At 42.2% G+C, this 20,818-nt stretch overlaps 2 protein-coding genes across 7 annotated transcripts in view; both read left to right on the forward strand.

The window, feature by feature from the left end:
• Positions 1 to 15,228, forward strand: part of dlg5a (discs, large homolog 5a) — a 39,711-nt gene extending 24,483 nt beyond the window's left edge. Inside the window, exons 18-33 of one of the 3 annotated variants that reach the window (XM_080869783.1) lie at positions 64 to 208; positions 781 to 914; positions 1,031 to 1,120; positions 1,699 to 1,867; positions 3,539 to 3,701; positions 4,661 to 4,794; positions 5,645 to 5,809; positions 5,895 to 6,078; positions 8,866 to 9,014; positions 9,730 to 9,900; positions 11,223 to 11,413; positions 11,499 to 11,642; positions 11,842 to 11,969; positions 12,160 to 12,269; positions 12,823 to 12,932; positions 13,027 to 15,228. In XM_080869783.1, the coding sequence (XP_080725909.1) occupies positions 64 to 208; positions 781 to 914; positions 1,031 to 1,120; positions 1,699 to 1,867; positions 3,539 to 3,701; positions 4,661 to 4,794; positions 5,645 to 5,809; positions 5,895 to 6,078; positions 8,866 to 9,014; positions 9,730 to 9,900; positions 11,223 to 11,413; positions 11,499 to 11,642; positions 11,842 to 11,969; positions 12,160 to 12,269; positions 12,823 to 12,932; positions 13,027 to 13,130 (2,291 nt within the window). In that variant the 3' untranslated portion in view covers positions 13,131 to 15,228. Of the gene's footprint in view, positions 1 to 63; positions 209 to 780; positions 915 to 1,030; positions 1,121 to 1,698; positions 1,868 to 3,538; positions 3,702 to 4,660; positions 4,795 to 5,644; positions 5,810 to 5,894; positions 6,079 to 8,865; positions 9,015 to 9,729; positions 9,901 to 11,222; positions 11,414 to 11,498; positions 11,643 to 11,841; positions 11,970 to 12,159; positions 12,270 to 12,822; positions 12,933 to 13,026 lie in introns of those variants that run through there. The other 2 variants (XM_080869784.1, XR_013970172.1) reach the window with 2 other exon arrangements.
• A 3,575-nt stretch (positions 15,229 to 18,803) lies between these two features.
• The window catches only part of LOC308388332 (calcium-activated potassium channel subunit alpha-1a), a 149,547-nt gene continuing 147,532 nt past the window's right edge, over positions 18,804 to 20,818 (forward strand). For 3 of the 4 annotated variants that reach the window (XM_080868966.1, XM_080868964.1, XM_080868963.1), the window contains exon 1: positions 18,805 to 19,829. In XM_080868966.1, coding sequence (XP_080725092.1) covers positions 19,539 to 19,829 — 291 coding nt within the window. In that variant the 5' untranslated portion in view covers positions 18,805 to 19,538. Of the gene's footprint in view, positions 19,830 to 20,818 lie in introns of all 4 variants that reach the window. The other variant, XM_080868965.1, reaches the window with a different exon arrangement.

A 20,818-nucleotide genomic window follows, 5' to 3' on the forward strand; every position in this document is an offset into this window, starting at 1 on the left:
GATAATCACAGATTCCAGCGTCTATAAAATGGTCGTGTGTGTGTGAATGTGTGTAATTGGCAGATTCCACCCACCGTGGACTGTCACCTTGCCCCGCTGTGACGGCCGTGATGAGGAATCCAGTGTACACTGTGCGCAGTCACCGTGTTCATACCAGCAACTGTCCATCTGTCGCATCCCAGATATGCCACCAGCACACCCACACCAGGTTATAGCCTTTAAATGCCCACAGTTTCCTTGAACCCAGCTTTAAAACTGACGGTTTATCTTCAGGCTACTTTAACTGGAAGTTTAGTGTTTTGTAATGACTAATGATTTAAAATTATCCAGTTCCCCAAGGCAAACTGACAGTTATTTTACATACCTGCTGTTGCTTTGCCTTAATATCGAGATGTTGCAATTTAGCCCAGCCACTCACACAGTTTTCAAAGTTTTGTCATATACAGTAAAAAAACATGCTTCTCTGTACAAAAAAACAAACACATAAACTAAATAAATAGTTTATCAATTATTCTATTATTAAAAACATTAGAAATACAGTAGAAATAATAAGATTTATACATATGATATAACATTGAGTGTGCACTTGTGTGTCTGCAAAACTGAAGTAGTCCAAAAGGTAATAAACTCCTGTCAAGTGTTAGAACTTTAAAGGCAGTGGGGAACAGAGTTCTTTAGTCTACAGGTCTGAGTAAATTTGTAAAAATCAGCCTAAATAATTAAAAAAGAATCTGTGTTCAGTTATGATGGTCTCAAAGCTTGTTTTCTTTCCCTGTGCAGCCCACAACACCAGGGTCGTCTGAGCCTGGACCTGAGCCAGCAGAAACGCTCAAATGACTTCTCCGAATCCTCATCATCACGCAGCAGCAGAGCTTCACACGGTACAAACTCACTGCCATCCAGTGCACGGCTCGGTCAGTCTGACACGCACGCACGCACGCACATGCACACACCAGCAGTCCCAAAGCTCAACACCACTTTTTCTATTTGCATTCATTTTTGTGTCTTATCCTTCTCATGCTTCTGACAGGTTCTTCCAATAATGTTCACTACCGCACAGAGAGGATCAAAATCCCCTCTACTCCCCGCTACCCGCGCTCCATGCTGGGCTCAGACAGAGGTACTGTGCCTGCTGGTAAAATACAGTCAACACATCAAATGATTGTTAAAATATGACTATTGAAGTCTCTCAGATCAAACTCTGAGGGGGCAGAATTCCAGACTTTTTATTTTATTTATTTTGTTTGTTTGTATTTTTTTCAATGTCTGCTTTACTATTGTTGAGCTTGGTTAGTTCAGTGTTTTTTATAGAGGTTTAAACTAAGGTTAAACTGCCTAAGCAGAAAAATCTTTACCAGTTTGTGATAAGCAAACCACTTACTGGTTTGCTTATCACCTCTGGGTTCATGTGGATCAGTAGTCAAATTGTGTTAAGACACAAGAATAACATCTAGATCTAAGTGATTAATCCAAACACTCCTCAGGTTGCTAGAATAATTTTTCTTCTGATTCAAAATGTCAAACTAACATTTGCATGAGGCAAATAAAAAAATAAAAAAATTAAGATTTGAGGAGAAAATTTAGGTTTTTAATGATCTTTTCTGGGAGGGAAAATGTTATGAAGTTGAAGTTTTCATATTTCAGTGTGTATTTTAGGAATGTCCTTATTCTTTTCTGCTCCTCTTTACCTAAACCCAGGCTCCCTCTCGCATTCCGAGTGTAGCAGTCCCAGCCTCATCACGCCTCCACAATCACCACTCAATCTGGAGACTTCCTCATTTGCCAGCAGCCAATCACAAGGATCCATTTCTACTTTACCTCGGATCTCAGTCAGCCCTGTGCCAATAGGGGAGCGCAGGAAAGACAGGTATGATGTAGAGAACTATTCCCACATTAAAAAGAAAATTAAATTAAAGGGAACATAGAAGATGCTAACTGTGTGTGACCATCTTGTTGAGAGATTTTTTTGCAGCGTCTGCTATCGGACTGAGATGCTGCAAAAATTTCCCTCCGAATGGTGTAGTTGTTGGCTGAATGATGATTAGAAGCTGGTACTATATAGCCTGTGTCTGCCCTCAAGGATCCTCCTAGGCTATTTCAAAAGGTGTTGCTAGGCAACAGGTCCATCATGGTCAGTTGTGCAATCCCCCCATTGAAATTCAGATTGAAATCCTATTAAAACTCCATATGGTAATATGGTTTGCTGTTTTTCAAAAAAGCAGTTTTTTTTAATGTTTTGTTGGAATCTTCTATCTTTTAACTTTCCTGCCACATATTTTATAACCAACACCACTCTTTTACATGTTACTATCTCTGTATGATATCTGTCTTCCATTTTCCTCTTTATCTTCCTCTTGCCTCTCTGCAACCCTCCACTTCCAGATCTCTTTACCGTAATCGCTCTTTTCTAAGGATTCCTCTGGCTGCAAGGCCGAGGTTCTCCTCTCTCAGGAGCCTCAGGTTTGTTCCTTCTCACAGTGATACAAACAAGGATATGCCCCCCCCCCCCCCCCCCCCCCCTTCCCCCAGCCTTCTCCCCAGCCCATGTTGTCAACATGTAATAGTTGGATAGAGAAAAAGGAGGACCAGAAAGGCTTGTGAGGTTTATGTGGACTATATGGAATGCAAAAAGAGGTTTTTATTTATTTATTTTTTTTATACTTTTTTTTTTAACCCACCCCAAGAATTGTGTAATTCTGAGACAGATGGTTGTTTGCATGCAGCAGTGTGATTTGTGCCTGAGGACACAGAACTCTTGATTAGATACACTTTCAACTTCAAAGGTTTGGTGTTGTTTATGTGCCCCGCCCATATCTCTCTCCATGTCAGAAAGCCATTTGAATCTAGCAGGGTGCATGTAGCATCCGTGCTCTATGATAACACCATAGTCACTATGCATGTGTGCACTGCTGGTTTTTAAGCCAAGTCACCCTTTAGTCTGCAGTATGTATGTTATGCACTGGTATCATTATTATTCAGCCTCAAGCTTCTAGATCATGATCTTTTTGTTTGTTTTTGTACCGCACCACTCTCTTTACCCTGGTCTCTGGCTGCTAATCCACTCCCTCTTATCTACCTACATGAAACTGTAACCCATATCCAAAGCCACCTTGTTATGAAGACCCACAAAATTCATGCAAATCTTCTTCATGTGAAAGGATTTCACATGGCTGTGATTTCACTTTTGTGCACATTGTCTCTGTAAAGCTGCGGTTTCTTCTATAGGACGGTCACAATGTGGCACTCTGCAGAGATGATCCACTACATACCTGTGGGTGGGGGGTGGTATTGAAGCTTGGTGTTAAATATTCTTAAATTTGAAGATAAGCTTTTTATTCATAACTTATTTAGAATTTGAACCAGATGTAATTTTGTGTAACTTAAGGAAAAGCCCAGTCAGGAAGTAACTCCCCAGATCTGTAAGGAAACATATTACCCTCACTACCTTGTACTCCTGTGTGGTGACCTACTTATAACTGCATTTATGTGATTCTGTTCATTCATGTATATATATTTTTTTCCTCTTTTCCCCCATTAGGCCATACCTGGAGGAACCCCGCAATGTCATTGTGCACAAAGGTGCAGAGCCTCTGGGCATCTCCATTGTCAGTGGGGAGAACGGAGGAATCTTTGTGTCTAAAGTCACTGGAGGTAGCATCGCCCACCAGGCAGGACTGGAGTATGGAGACCAATTACTGGAGGTATGAACAACCTACTGTTGGTCAAAAAGGTTACATACCTTCAAGCAACATAAATAAGAGTTTACTGGCAGATGCCTGCAAAATAGAAACACAGTAATACAGATGCCACAAATATATTCAGTCTTCAAAGGCACAGTCATTTTGCTGCCTACCATACATTTATTCTGTTTGGCTTCACTTCCTGGAGGACTGTATTCATTAGTGCTGAAGCTGTTCCCAGTATTTTAATACTTGCTGAAATGCCTTTTTCTTTTTTCCCTCTACACAAGTAAAATAACTGCACAAGCTGTCACATCAATTGTGAGTTTACTGTAGCTGTAGATGATGCACAGTTTAGGTAGTAAAAAAGAGAAACACTTAGTAGGAATGTTTTTGAAGTGAAGAAATATACCCCCACTGCGTTTGCAGAAATTTAGCTGCGTGTTCCATACTTTTGATTTATTTCACCATCACATAAAGTAGTGGAGCCTTTAACAGTGCTTCGGCTTGTCGCTTCCCTTTAAGTAAGAGCCACAGCGTCTGGGCTGCTCCAGTGTAACGTGCCCTCTTCACATTTTTACAGGCATGCAACAGCATATGAGTGAGTCCAAAAAATATCTTTTTTTTCTTCTTCTTTTTTTAAGCATATCTGTTTCGAAGCAAGATATTAATAGATATGTCACCGATATATTTATTATTAGTTGTTGAAGCTCAGTAAAAATGAAAGCAGATGCCTCCTTGATCTGGAGCTCTGACTATTATAATGTATTTTAAGGGCTGAGGTGCATGCATTCAGCTCTACATTCATGCATATGTACACTCTTCCTTTTTAATGACTAGTCAGCTCTCATAACTCATAACTACTTTCTTCACCAATTGCTGCAAATAACTGAAAGCACAGGTGTCTAGACTGATAATAGAATATATTCCCGTGTCTTCCTTCATTCCCTGTCCTAATCACACTTTTCTCACTTTATCAGTACAATGGCATCAACTTGCGGAACGCTACTGAGCAGCAAGCTCGTCTCATCATTGGCCAGCAGTGCGACACCATCACCATTATGGCACAGTACAACCCACACATGTACCAGCTGGGCAACCACTCTCGCTCGAGGTAATGTGGCGTTAGTGTAGGGTTAGTTTTTATCGGAATCTCAGCTGTTTCATTTGGCTAATTTTTAAATCGGTTCCAGCTGCATTTTAAATACACTGTGGCAGTGAGGCCAGGTGTTACATCTTATTGACTTGCACTTTTCTACCTGAGTATACATAAAGTAATATCTGAAACAGCACTTGATCACCCAGGTGAAAAGATTAACTTTGTAGCTGTTTGTCTTTAAATATTAGAAATGTGCACAGTCAGACCAACACAAAAGGTTTTAGGCTCATTTCAGCATTGACTGTATCTTTTTTTTTTTTTTTTTAATAAGATCCTGACACATTAAAGTGGACCTATTATGCTTTTCCTTATATTCTGCCATGTATATAATGAAGTTTCAAATAATGAAGCCAGTGTAGGTACAAGCTAAAAGCTCGGGGTTCATATTGCCCTTCTATTCTTTTTTTTTTTTTTTAAATTGTAATAGGTCAGCTTTAAAGCATCTCCACATATGCAGAATATAGCAAAAAAATACTAATACCTAAAATGATTCATCTGTTAGCCTGATGCTTTTCTATTATTTAAATTCTTGTGATCTTTCACCAGTTCTTAACGAGAGAAAACGCACAATATAAAGCAAGGAACAAAGTTACAAAGTCTGAGTCACTCTAATTAAAATTAATGCACTTGGCCAGTTTGCACTGGGTCCAATAAAAGCTGGTGTTAATCTAAATTTGGACTTTTTTGATACTTGGATTGGCTACAGAATACGTTCAGGTCAAATAAAACATTTGTGACATTTATGAAGCGCATCAATCATAACTCCCTTTTTAATGCAATCAGTGTAACCTATTTTGCACTGCAGCTCCCGTCTGGAGCCGGTCAGTACTCAGCCAACTCCGCAGGGCAGTGGGGCCGCTACACCTGACAATCACTCCACCATCGATACACTCAGTGAACAGGACGAGGGCACACTCACTCCCTCCTCCAAGCAGACTACGCCCACTACCAGCCCTCACAATTTTATCAGGTACACACGTAGGCAAAGATGGGAAGACAATTACACACACAATTACACTTCATTATCTCTGTAACTGACTCTTGTTGCCCTCCAGGATGCCGTCTGAGGGGGGCAGGAAAGCGGGTGAGCCGCGGCTCGTAACAGTACGCAGGCCTGGGGTGGAAGTAGGGGTCACACTCTGTGGAGGAAACCTGAGGGGTGTCTACATAGAGAGTCTGGATGAGGACAGTCCAGCTCGAGGTCCCGATGGGCTGCTTCCTGGGGACCTCATCCTGGAGGTAGGGACATATACTGTAACCCTACCCCACATTCACAAACAGACACATGGAATTTTATAATGGACCTGGATAGATTTCATACAGTATATTCATATTCAGTCGGATGGGTAACTGGAAAGATCAGTCATTTTAAATTTGTCATTTTTGCATGAATATTGTATTAGTAACTAGTAAAAGCCTCATTCATGTTTTGTTCTGTAGATGCAGTGTTTCCCTAAACGCCTCACTAAGACAGACACGTGATGTTACTGTCTTGAGAGGAGACATGTGATCTGACCTCGATAAACCCAACTACCAGCTATACACTACATGTCTGAGCAGGACAAGTTTGCTAACTGCCTATAGGTGTGCAAACCCAGTCATGTTGGCAATTAAATGTAATTGTCTGCAAAATGGTCCTCCAGCTGTTTCTGTTTAGTTCCACTTACTATTGTTGCCCATGTCCCAACCTCTTTTAGACATGCTGATGCCATCAAATTCATTGTATTCTATTGTGGAGAAAAAAAAATATGGGTGCATGAGATTTGCAAACCGTTGCATTCTGTTTTTATTAACATTTTACACAGGGACTTTTTTGGGAATTGGGTTTATATGCTCTTTTTGTAGTGGTTTTGTTTGTTTTTTTTCCTGCACATTTCCCACAGTTTGATAATCTGATCATAGCAGCATGGCTGCAATTTACCGTAATTGCCTGCCGTTCAGGTGGTTTGTGGTTGTGAAAGTGTCATGCAAAACTTTCATTCAAGATATGAGAGAACTGATCATCCAAATGAAATCATACCTGAAACAGCATTTTCAAACATAAAGATGTGTCCTTGTTTCCTATAGATAAACGGTAAAAATATTTAGGTGTAATACCAGCCACAATACTAATTTGTTGTTTTGCTGTGTCTTGTAACTTTTTGTGCTATTGTTTCTTAAAACAATAGGGGGTGGTGGTCCCCATCTTTAAGAAGGGGGACCGGAGAGTGTGTTCCAACTACAGGGGATCACACTCCTCAGCCTCCCTGGGAAAGTCTATGCCAGGGTGCTGGAAAGGAGAGTTCGTCCGCTAGTTGAACCTCAGATACAGGAGGAACAATGTGGTTTTCGTCCTGGTCGCGGAACACTGGACCAGCTCTTTATCCTCTCCAGGATACTTGAGGGTGCATGGGAGTTTGCCCAACCAGTCTACATGTGTTTTGTGGACTTGGAGAAGGCATTCGACCGTGTCCCTCGGGGTGTCCTGTGGGAGGTGTTGCGGGAGTATGGGGTGTCTGGCCCATTGCTACGGGCCATTTGATCCCTATACAACCGTTGCAAGAGCTTGGTTCGCATTGCCGGCAATAAGTCTGACTCGTTCCCGGTGGGTGATGGGCTCCGCCAGGGCTGCCCTTTGTCTCCGGTTCTGTTCATAATTTTTATGGACAGGATTTCTAGGCGCAGCCAAGTGGCGGAGGGCTTTCGCTTTGGTGGCCTCAGAATCTCATCTCTGATTTTTGCGGATGATGTGGTTCTGTTGGCTTCATCGGGTGAGGCCCTCCAGCTCGCACTGGAACGGTTCGCAGCCGAGTGTGAAGCAGCGGGAATGAGGATCAGCACCTCCAAATCTGAGGCCATGGTTCTCAGCCGGAAAAGGGTGGAGTGCCCACTCCGGGTCGGGGATGAGTTCCTGCCCCAAGTGGAGGAGTTCAAGTATCTCGGGGTCTTGTTCGCGAGTGATGGGAGAAGGGAGCCGGAGATCGACAGACGGATTGGGGCTGCAGCTGCAGTAATGCGGACGCTGCACCGGTCCGTCGTGGTGAAGAGGGAGCTGAGTGTAAAAGCGAAGCTCTCAATTTACCGGTCGATCTACGTCCCTACCCTCACCTATGGCCACGAGCTGTGGGTAGTGACCGAAAGAACGAGATCGCGGATACAAGCGGCAGAAATGAGCTTCCTCCGAAGGGTGGCTGGCCTCTCCCTTACAGATAGGGTGAGAAGTTCGGCCATCCGGGAGGGGCTCAGAGTAGAGCATCTGCTGCTCCACATCGAAAGGAGCCAGCTGAGGTGGTTCGGGCATCTGATAAGGATGCCTCCTGGGTGAGGTGTTCCAGGCATGTTCCACCGGGAGGAGGCCCCGGGGCAGACCCAGGACACGCTGGAGAGATTATATCTCTCGGCTGGCCTGGGAACGCCTTGGTATTCCCCCGGATAAGCTGGAGGAGGTGGCTGGGGAGAGGGAGGTCTGGGCCTCTTTGCTTAGGCTGCTGCCCCCGCGACCCGGCCCCGGATAAAGCGGATGAAGATGGATGGATGGATGGATGGATGGATGGATGTTTCTTACAACTTGAGTGCCAGAAAGTGCTGGCATTCCCCCCCCCCCCCCCCCCCCCCCCCCGCCTGTCTTTGTTTTTCATTGATTTCATTGATCTCGTCTTCATCTGTGTTCTCTCCCACTTGGCAATTTCTCCAGAACATCACAAACTCATACAAGACAATTCCTGCCATTCTCCTGTTTTTTAGCTCTCTGCCACAAAAAGCCTGCAGTTGTGAATTGCCATGCGGCTTTGTCATCAGGCGGCACAGCATCAGTCTGTCCGTCACACTCGCATCCCGTTTGTTTTCTTCCCCCATACATGGCACAAATCAATACTGCGACGCTTTAATACAGCTGAAAGCTCGGAGGAAATCTTGTTTGCTTGTGCACCATTCACATGCCGATGAAATGATTACAGGAGTGTAAACATTCATCAGATTTCGCCCTTTTTATTTTCGTGATGTAACGAGAAATAAGCCTCCCTTTTTTCGCATTCTCCTTTCTTTCAGTACAACTCGGTGAATATGAAGAATAAGACAGCCGAAGAGGTTTATGTTGAGATGTTAAAGCCTGCGGAGACAGTCACATTAAAGGTGCAGCATCGGCCTGATGACTTCAACGTGGTCAAAGATATTTCAGGAGATGGCTTTTACATTAGGTATGTGCTTGTACTTGCCTTAAACATACGGTCACGTAAGAGTTTTGTGATCCAGGTTTCTAAAAAGAGACCGCTAATTTTCCCACAGCAGCCTCATCTCTTTTTCTTCTGCTAAATATAGAACCATCACGAGAGAGCCTTTGGACAAGCTGGACTCTTTCTCATCTAACCAGTTATGTCCCAGATCCACTGTATCACTGCAGCGAAGCTAATCACGCTACAGATTTAGGTTATCTGATCTCAGTACACACCAGATGCAACACCACATCCATTTTAGTTCTCAGTGTTTGCCAGGGCATTAGAGATTCACGGTGTATGAATGGAAAATTAAGTTCTATAATAGTCACTTTTATTGTTGGGTGTCAGTCTGGGCGTTGTTGCCGCAGCTGCTGCAGTCACTTGTCATATAGGCAAGTGGGCTTGTGATGTCATCTGCAGTAAATATACTCAGCTTCTGTGGCTGTCATAGACGGGCTGCTCGGGAGTGACTTACAAACCTCCAGTATGAGGAAAGCAAGGCTTATATTGAAAATGAAATGGACACTTTCTTTCTTTTGCTCATGTGTTACTGATTCTTCGTTTTGTTCTCTTCACACTTATCTTGTGTGATTCCTCACCTCCTTTCTCACTTTATCAACTTCATGCTCCTCTGCTCCTTTCGTTCTGCTCCGTTCTTCATAACTCCCCATCTATCTTTGTCTCTTCCTCCCACCAGAGCACTTTACGACAGGGTGGGGGAGGCCGAGGGGGACCTCAGTTTTAAGAAGGATGACATCCTGTACGTGGATGAGTCTTTACCAAAGGGCATCTTTGGGACCTGGATGGCCTGGCAGCTAGATGAGAACGCGCAGCAGATCCAGAGGGGGCAGATCCCCAGCAAGTACATGTGGGTGGAAACTGCAAATACACAATATATTTCTATCATCACCATTCATAAACAATTTGTACATCACCATTCATATTTACATTGCTGTCGTCACATTTACAGTTGTTGTGAGTACAATATTGACAGTTTTCCTTTTTTCTTCAATAATAATAAAAATCTAAAGAAAAAATAAATGAAGGGAAGGAAAAATGCACACACATATTTAAAATCTAACAGACTTTAGTATTAACGTCTCGCTGTTGTTTAAAAAATAAAAATAGGTCTTTATCTCCAGAAAAATGATGTCGTTCATTCCATCAGATTTCCCAAATTCTATCCAACCACATATGTTGGAAGGTCGAGCTTCAAGCATCTAATTGCAATGCATTTAATTTAGTTGCTGCTGTCAGTGGTAATTATAACAGATATTTATACTCAGGAATTAACCCGGGACCTTGGGCTCTTTTGCGTGATTTTGGTGAAATACCATCTTGAGAACTTTGTGTGGCCATCAAATTAGGTCAAGAACAAATATGTGTAGAGAGCTTCATAGAATAGGTTTCTATGGCTGAGCAGCTGCATCTAAGCATTACATCACCAAGCGCAATGCAAAGTGTTGGATGCAGTGGATTACAGCACGCTGCCACTGGAACCCAACAGAACTTCTTTAGTATGAATTAAGGTGGAGACTGCAAACCCGCCTTCTCGTCCAACATCAGTGTCTGACCTCACAAATGTGCTCCTGGAAGAACGGTTAAAAACTCCCATAAAAGCTTCTGAGCCTTGTGTTACAGCTGCAGAGAGTGGCCCAACATCATATTAAGTCCTATGGATTAAGAATGGATATCACTCGAGTTCATATGTGTGTAAAAGCAGAGGAGTGAATAGTTTTGGCAATGTAGCGTGTATGTGGGCAAATTTTTGCCATCACTTCTATTGTTCTGAAAAATCAGATTATAACCTTCCATTTGAATTCTCCATGAATCTGAGCTTGTTTTTTCCCATTTCTTACACATATTTTTAAGCTTGTAGCAGCTATGACCATTATCCCTGCCATGCTGCTGCAATTTAGGAAGCACATTTAAAATCACTTACATTTGTTTTTAAATTGCACTGCAAGATCTTATTTTTGTCGTACTGCAGAGGTGTGGTGCTAAACAATATGCTTCTAGTTTGTCTTGGCATTAGGAACATTAGTCAATAACATTTAAATTCTGATTAAAGGTGATCCTGTTTTGGAAACCAACTCCTCAACTGCAGTCTAATATCTACAATAGGAATCCAAACTGACCTTTGGTTTGGATTCTCTTACATTAAAACTTTGTTTTGTGTCTGTTGTGTAGGATGGACCAAGAGTTTTACCGCAGACACAGCGTGACGGAAATGAAGGAAGACTCCAGTAAGACTCTCTCTGCAGCAGCCCGCAGATCCTTTTTCAGGAGGAAACAGAAACACAAACGCAGCAGCTCCAAAGACAGCAAAGAGATGGTGGCTTTGGACACCATCAGCACAGACTCCATCCCCTTCCTTGATGGTGCGATCAAAGGCTTAGATGTGTTGTTGTAGTAGTGGTAGTTGAACAGCATTTTTGATTGGCCTGCTTGTCCTGTTTTATTCAGACTGTGTGAGCTTGGCATACCAGCGAGTCCAGAAGGTGGAGTGCACCTCTCCCCGACCAGTACTCATCCTCGGGCCTCTCACAGACCCTGTCAAGGAGATGCTGGTGAAAGAATCCCCCGGAAAGTTCTGCAGATGTGTACTGGGTAAGGTGATGTCGTGCAGATGTTTCAGACCTGTAAATCTGGAGAATGAATACCTCATGTACATCAGTGAACTGCAACTAACGTTTTAGGAGGAAAGCTTTAGGGTGTAATTTAGCAAGCATTTAGTTTCTCATTTCAGTGTTTACTTTCTTTCATAGCAGGAATCTTCACTCTCGTACTTTTTCTGTCTCGTTTGCAGAGGTGATGAAGGCGTCCCAGCAAGCCATCGAGCGGGGCGTCAAAGATTGCCTCTTCATCGACTACAAGCGCAGGAGTGGACATTTTGATGTGACCACGGTTGCTTCTATAAAAGAAATAACAGATAAGGTATTATTCTGTGCTTTTCTTTCTCTTCAGATTTTATCGGACAAGATGAAACGACTGTCTGCATTTGGTCAAGATAAGCTATCACAGCTGTGGCTCTTTGATCTCTGACAGTGGACAATAAAAGGCAAGATCGCTGATGGTGAAAACGGTCGTCGATGATTGCCGTTATTTTTATGTCTTTTTGATGCAGGGCTGTCACTGTTTGCTCGACATCGCCCCGCACGCCATTGAGAGGCTCCACAGTGTTCACATTTATCCAATTGTTGTCTTTGTCCGCTACAAAAACGCCAAGCAGATCAAGTAAGTATCAACCTGTTTTATAACAAATTTGGACAGCATGACTTGGGGATGTCCCGGTATTTTTGTGTGTGTGTCTGTGTGGCTGATGGATGGATGGATGGATGGATGGATGGATGGATAAATGGAGCAGGATAAGCCTTCACACTCTATCCCACCATGAACCCTTTGGCGCATCTGTAAAAGCACCACGCTCCAACACACACTTGCATAATCCGAAACAGCTGGTGAAACATCCTGGCTCCCGCCCCCCCAAGTTGAAGTGCTGTATGCCTTTTATCACTTAATATCTGTAGGTGTTTGTTGGACATTGTTGTTGTATTTTTAAAATTGGGACTTTAATACCTGAAAGTGTCAGTTTGTATTAAATGTTTTGAGTTATCAAAAGCTTAATTGGACACAATGGAAGAGTAGAAAAGATGGTTTTGTACACTTTTCCACGAATACGTGTTTGCCCCCTTCCTGATTTCTTTTTTCTTTTTTTTTTTTAAATGTGTTCTGAAACATTTAAGTGTGACTGTGATCTGAATGACTTTTTTTTTTCCTTCCCTCACAGGGAACAGAAAGATCCGATTTATCTGCGAGACAAAGTGTCTCAAAAACATTCCAAGGAGCAATTTGAAAGTGCACAGAAGATAGAACAAGAATACAGCAAATTCTTCACAGGTATGTATTCAGTCAAGTTATCTTTAAAAAAAACAACAACCCACAAACAGAAAAAAAACCGCTTGGCTTTAATAAAGTATTTTTGTCTTTTCAGGTATTGTCCAAGGCGGCACCCTCCCGTACATTTGCACTCAGATCATGACTATAGTTGATCAAGAACAAAGTAAAGTCCTGTGGACTCCACTCGGCTGCCCCTAGAGGAGACGAGCAGCTATTACAGCAAGCTTCGGCTTTCATCCCCATTCCCCGCACACTAATTAACCCTTTCACACTACACCATTAGGTACACTACATAGAGCTAGTTGTGTAAATTATTGCTATATTTTTTTTAATGTTGTCTTTTGTTATGATTCCTAATCAGAACCTCGTTTATTTTGTGATGTACTCGGGAGCAGGTTAGTAGCACTGGATATCAACATTAGAGTTCTTTCAGTCTTCCCTAAGGGTTTGTGGTGGTGTATTTGTGATGCTGCAATGTAAGCGTCCGTTTACAGTCAAAAGACGAGTCTGACTATTGGTGTTCAATATTTGCTTGAATGCGTGTGCCCCGCCCCCATGTACGCAAACCTCCTTACTAATGAAGTTCAGCCACCTCTGACCCGCCCGTGTACCAGATGACATTTGTGGTTTCCCTGAAATTATGCACCCATTTGATGATGACTGACAACTAATTGTATTGTGTGTGTGTGTATGTGTGTGCATGTGAGTTTGAGTGTGGAGAGGGGGAAAAAAAGCAACATTGAGACTGTTGTACACAATTGTAATGACAATTTCAAATGAGTTGAATCACATTGATACTATGCTATAGAAATGTAATGCCAGGATCAGACATCACATTCGCGTGGTGTTTCATCACAAAACAGGAAAAAAAGAAGGAAAAAAAAAAGAAAAGAAGTATCAAACCTCTTGAAGTATGTAGCTGTGGTCTTACTGAGCCCATCTCAGCAGTGATGGCCATCAAAACTCTAAACACATTGATGTTTGCTCTATGCATTGTGTTTCTGTAGTAGCTGGGTGTGTGGACAGCTTACGGGCCTTTCGGAAGTGCCTTCGGAGAAAAGGCCTGATCTGAAACCAGCCCTTGATCACTTAGCCAGAAAGCTGAGGATTTTTTTTTCTTCTTTTCTTTCTTTCTTTTTTTTCTCTGAGTTTCTAATCTGGATCCGATGTATCATTTCACCCGTGGTGGACTAGATGATTCAGAGGCTGATTTGAGACCAGTACTATGTAGAGCGCATGACAATGGCGAGGTTTGGAGGGTAGGTCGAAGCGGCGACCAACGGGTCAACTCCTCAGAATGCACTCCAGGGCTAGACAGACCACTGTGTAACTATCATTCTCTCTTTAACATATATTTAACAACACTATAGAGTATACCTTATACAGTATGCAGATACAGAAAAAAAACAAGCAAAAATATATATATAAGTATATATATATAAATATATAGTTCATGTATTTTCACTAGGTCATATGCCTAGGAACGTCTGGCAGTCAAGTCACGTCTTTGCAGGTATTAGCATGTGTTTTTCTTTTTTAATGTTTCTTTTTAAAGACTTTTTTTCTCTCTCTGTGGTTCGTTGCCAGTCACTTACGTACTCATTCAGAGACACTATGAAGCAAAATTTGCAGGGTAATGTCTTATTGGAGTTTCCTCTGATCCGTTTAAATGTTACTGACTTTTCATTGTTATTTAATTTTTTTTTTTTTTTTTTGTTATTCAAGAAGCAAAAAATATTGACTACAGATATTCTGCCCTTCCATCAAACCATATCCTGTATCTTGTTGTGCCAAAATCCACTAAGTCAACTTTATCCTTTATTTCTGTTTTGCACTTGTTTTTTCTGTGAACCTTAAACATGTCACTGTTCTTAGGTTTCCAGCAGATTATGAATAGGTACTCTAATTTTTGTTGTGGCTAATTCATGTTTTTATGTATCACATCAGTTCCTTACATTTCATTGATGGCCTTTTTATTCGTAATTAGGGGGAAAGGATCACTTCTTATTTGAAATATTAAAAAGGGATCTACTCTTGCACAGTTTTTCGAACAAAACAAAAAGGTCCACGTGTTTGACTATTGGGCTAAAGGAGTAAACAGAAGCAAACTGTAATGTTACTATTTTTATGAGTAGGTAGCGTATGTTTAGAGAGCAGGACACAACGTGAAGTGGTTGTACTTGTAGAGAAAGAGTGTAGATGCCAGGTACTGATTGAATTTTTCTTTTATTAAAAAGAATGTGATTTGTATGTTAAGACATTAACATGAGAATAAAGCTCATTTTCTGTATCACAACATGGGCTCATTGAGTCTTTTTTTTTTTTTTTTTTTTTTGGTTAAATGACTATTTATGTTTGGGAAGTATCAAAGAAAATATGTTGGTACAACATGTACGATTTTCAGCATGCTTCTCAGTCTCATCTTCATGTTTTGGATCATGGTTTAAAGGAGAGCTGAGAGCAAATGCGCCACTAAAAATGCAGCCATGTCCTACAGAGATGTTTAAGGACAAAAGGGATCTTGTTTTACTGAAATTAGCAGATGAAATGGTTTCAGAGATGAGAAAAGGCAATTGGAAAATATCTGCCTGGAACTTAAGAAAAGTATACAATTCAGCGTCATTTCAGTGGCATAAAAGCAGCAGTATGAGCAGCATGAGACAAGTCATGCAAATTGGTTTGATCCAGGTCATTTGTAAAGGCAGCTCCATTATATCCACCAATATTTTTTTTTTCTCCTAAATTTTGAGAAACTGGTTGTTTATCAAATACAGAAACATGAGGCACTTAATACGACTACCTGATTAAAACGGTTCAGAGACCTTTAGAGCTACATCAAACTTCTAGGCTACTTTTTTGACACAATCCAATGGGATTTGTGTCTCCCTGGGATCAAACTGTGGATCTTTTGGGAATGTGTAAATCACTACACGATGAATCAAACTGCTAAAAGTGATTTTTCTTAGATTACTACAAAGATCTCACCTTCTTTTGGACATAAGTGTGTTACATCATAATTTGGAGCGCTGATATTTGTATAGAATTGAACTTTATCACTGGGTATATTATGAACACCAGCTAGTATAAAATGATATTATTTATTGTAATTATCATTGTGTTACACTGTTAAGCCCAGTGTTGCCATCTGATTGTGACTGACCCGTGTAATCTTGATGTTTATGCTGGCCAATCTGGCACTGAATTCTTACATTCTACCAGCATCTTTTCTTTCATGTTGGATTTTTAAAAAATCAATCAGATTTCCATTAAAGACAAGTACCAAGACTTCACTATAATTTCTTTAACACAAACAAGAGTTTTGCTTGGAAAACAAGGTGTTCCTTACAAAAATGAACAAATAGTCCAGATCTATATAAGATATGAGAATCATGTTCCATGCAGCTGGAATTCTGCAGCTACTGTAGTCTGATACCTCTGAGCTCTTCATCCGGGTTCATGTGGCCCTCTAACCAATAATATCACAGCGAGTGACCACCCTACAGCTGCCTGTTGGATTCCTTGAGGCAAGAGAGCGCCCAGTGTCTCAAAAAACATCCAGCACTGATTCTGCATAATCAGCAATATAATTTCCCTAGGGATTAATAAAGTATTCTGATTCTGATATCAGGCCATGTGCTGTAGTTGTACAATGGTGAGAATAAACATGGCAGTGAAAATGCTCTCCGGAGAATGTTGTTCGAGATGTTGGCCTCAAATTACTCCCTAAATCTGATAGACTTTTATGTGCAGCTCTACTATGCAGTGCCCAAGATCTTTATGTCCTCCAAGTCTCCTCGTGCCTGTTTTAGAAAGGAGTATGGTCTCCAACCTTCCTGCTGGGGTGTCTGTTTCAAGACAGCTGCTGACAGCTCAACTGAACACGATAAGTCTGAAGTCTGACAGCGAAGGATCTTTGTAGTCCGCACTGGTGAGCCGTGGCCTTTCCAGGCTCACGTCACATCTCGTTGTTGAAGTGAGATGGCATGTTTTACGCTCGGTGGGATGGATTTGTTCGATTGGCCGTCTTTTGGTTCTCCGGCATGTTGACTTCAGCATCTCCAAAATGTCCTGCAGATTACCACCTGACTGCTTTAATGCCAATCCCATCGTCTGTCCGCCTCGTCATCCTTGAGTGAAAGTTCTGCTGGCCCACAGGAACCACTCACCCAACAGCTGGCCTTTCATCAGGAAAGACCAGATGAAGCTCCCTCTAACAGTATAACCCTCAGCACTATTTATTATGGGACATGTGCTATGGGTGCTTTCTTTTTTTTCATGAGATTTGACAACCAGGTATTATAAAATGAGCATTAATACATATTTTCATCTGAAGGCATTTGAAATCTTATTAAAAGTTATTATCATTTCACCAGTCTACCCTGAGTTCAAGCAACATTTTTGCTTCCTGGCAGTGCATCATGATGGCAGACCTAATGTGGGGCAGCATCATTTGCCTTTAATGGGACAGTTCACTGTTTTACCAGCAGGAGGACGACTTCAGAGCTGTGGATTAATGCCTGTACTTGAACAGTTATGTCCCAGGCTGAGGACTTGCTGATCAAATCTTGCTTGAATAAAGGTGTGCTTTAACATTTGTCCTGTCTGATTCTCACCAAACTTGGTGTAAATAAAGGAAGGAAATAGGAAATCACAAGATTAAGAAAAAACAACAACAACAAAAAAACTTGGAGGTTGCTACTCTTTTTCTTTTACTCTTATTAAATATGTGAACCAAAGGTGGGTAAAGTGTTGTTCTGCAAGGCGCTTCTGCAGACAGTCATAACTCTGCAGTGCTGTCATTTACAGACAGCTTTGTCTTCAGTGTTTTACACCAGTTTAACAGATTTGTAGCATTTACAGGTGCTTTTGTTTTTGAAACACTGATATTTCCAGTTTACCACACGTCTTCTTCATATGCATCGGCATGTTTACCTTTTCAAACAATCTGTGCTTGACATTAGGTCTCATACCACCAGGCTTCATGGGGGATTTGTATGGTGAAACTCATTCCCTAAAATGACTGGCTTAGAGCAACACTTGTTAATATTCCTTTCCTTGATCTTTGCTAATCCGGGCATTGCAATCATCGCAGTCCAGAAGAAACCTTTGGCTGAGCTGTCAGCTAAAGTTAAGTATTATGAAAGACATTTTGATGGGACTTCATTGCAAACGATCTCTAAGAAGTCTGGAGCCTTGTGACACAGGTGGCTGTGTGCACCTGCCTGTCTGCTGCTCATTAGAGAGGTCAGTGGTTATTCAGGGCCCTAAGCCAGCTGTATCCACATATCCTTTGCTCTGGCTGGTTACTTGAGGGCAGCCATAAACTACTGCTAGTCATAGCTTGCCGTCATCACCAATCCACACCTGTTTTTGACCCAATATGTGAGCTAAAAGCCTAAGCATATTACAGTAATTGGGAGGGGCATTTATCCTGTGGCCCAAGTTCAGTTTTTTAAATGGGAACCATGCATAGATGAAAATCCACAGACTCAGTAATTGAAAAAGGAGCACAATCCTTAATGAACACTCATTACAATAATATCCATACAGGCTGTTTTATGCTGCCTTGTATAAGAACCCAGTGGGGATGGGGTGGGAGTGGTTATCGTTTTTTTTTATGTTAATCAGGATACTGAAGTTTGTGGCTGATCAACACAGTCCCTTTGTTAAAATCCCTGCTTGTTTTGCGACGTGCGTCACTGGCGTGCAATAAAGACGCAAAGGCGCAACTGTAGCCCACTTCTTCTTTATACGTCCGAGCAGCGGACTCCGGTCGGTACTTGGAATAAACGGTATTTCTGCCCTCTGTCCGTCTTTATTATTAGCGCTTCGCTCCGCCCTCCTACCTGTAAATCTCCCCGCTCTCCTCTGGAGCGGATCTGACAGGCGCTCTCAGCTGGCCGCTCCGTGCCAGGGCTGCAGGGGACCGAATGGAGACAGCGATAACCACCCGAGCGCCAGCCCTTTTACGCAGAATTGACAACGAAAACGCCCGCAAGAAAACAGTCTTGTTCTCTGCAGTGACAGCTACACACCTCTAGAATTAAATTAGATTCATGTGCACTTTCTCCCCAGCTTTTCCAACCTTTTTTTTCTTTTCCAGTCCTCTCACATTCGATTAACGCTTCAAGAAAATGAAATCGATTCTCCGCCTGTGAATCGACAGGATACCTGAATGGAAGACGGCTAGAGGTCGACTCGCTGAGATTGGGCTGCAACAATTTTCCCCGGCGCTGTGTTTACATTAACCGAAATATCAGTGGCAGCCTCGACGGCTGCAAACGATGCCGTCTCTGCCATGGCATATTGCGTGAAAGAGCCAGAGAACCCCCTCGGAAGGAGAAGCGCCTAAGATTCGTCATTATTGCGGATTTAAATGCCTCTCGCCAAAGGCCACCGACCCGCTGTTTTGGATAGGTTCGCGTGTGCCGTGTCTCCTTCTGTCACGAACAAACAATTCACAGGCTTGTGAAAAACAGAAAGAGACTTTATCGGGTGGGTTAACATAATCTACAGCAAAGAGGGAGATTTGTTTTTATTTTTCCCAAGCAATATGGCTGGTGAGTGGGGCTGGGGACGCTGGCACAGGCTCTCCAAGGCTCCTAAATGCTAGCTGAGGCAGATGGCACGGTTCCCCATGGAAGCGACAGCTCTATGAGGACAAGCAATATCAATAATAACATAAATCCGGACTCTTCGATCTTAATATCGAGGATGGCAGACGTTGTCATCCCGTACTCGTCCGAGGTGCCCTGCGACAATAATGGCCAGCGCATGTGGTGGGCATTCCTCGCCTCCTCCATGGTGACGTTTTTTGGGGGTCTCTTCATCATTCTGCTATGGAGGACCCTCAAATATCTGTGGACTGTTTGCTGTCACTGCAACATTAAAAACAAGGTATGTCTGCTGGCCCATCAACAGTCTTTCTTTCTGAATTTGCTCGTACATAATCACTGATGCACATGCTATACACATCCTTGTGTATTTCTATGGCACTGACCTGACTTCTTGTTCTATAATGGCTTTCATAACGCAAGCTGCATTTCCCTTGGCTGAATCTGATGGTTTCCTTTTTATGTACATCTTCTGCACACCCCGGAGTGCTGTGCCGATTGAAGCGCCTTTAGAATGAATTCAGCATGATTGTTATTGTCCTTTGGCTGTTTACTACCTCCCACTCCTGAATGAAGGGGGTGATGTTGCATGACAGCTATGGGTGGGATGAGAGGAGAGCAGTTCCTTCATTTTATTTAGCTTTAGCAAAACACAAAAGTATCCTCATGCCATGTCAGCTGCTAAGTTCTCAGGTGAAAGTGTGGATTTCACATGGCATGCACTAGTTTTATGTAACCACGCATATGATCCTGCACTCCTAATGAAGTCCACTGGGACTTCTCATGGACATTAAGATTGAGATAGCGTGCCCTCTTCAATTTTGGATCCTTTCCCCCCTGCATTTATCCTCCTAAATGTTTACACTAGGTGTTTGTGCTGCACATCAAATATTTTCGTGGCATGATGAAGGTAACCTGTCTGCAGGACTAATATAGAAACGGTATAATAAGGGTGACTGCCCATTACTTTGCTGGGGGTAGATGAATCATGGCTGATTCACATTTGTATTAAAGGCAGCTTCATACGTGACTCACACACTTGTGTATAGTCCAAGTGGTCCCCTGAACAGAGGGGTGTTTTAAAAGTAATTCGCAGAGTGTGCAAAACACGGCTTACAGTATTTTATTTTACGATGCTTACTTGCCATGGGAGATATGTTAATATTAATCCAAAGAACAAATACAAGAAAGCAAGTGCAGTCATGCTGCCGATCTGTCTTCAGCGGTTTTATAGAATTTGGGGGGAAAGAGGATGTTTTTGTGTTGATGGAC

This window comes from Rhamphochromis sp. 'chilingali', assembly GCF_963969265.1.
Source record: "Rhamphochromis sp. 'chilingali' genome assembly, chromosome: 20".
Lineage (NCBI taxonomy): Eukaryota > Metazoa > Chordata > Actinopteri > Cichliformes > Cichlidae > Rhamphochromis > Rhamphochromis sp. 'chilingali'.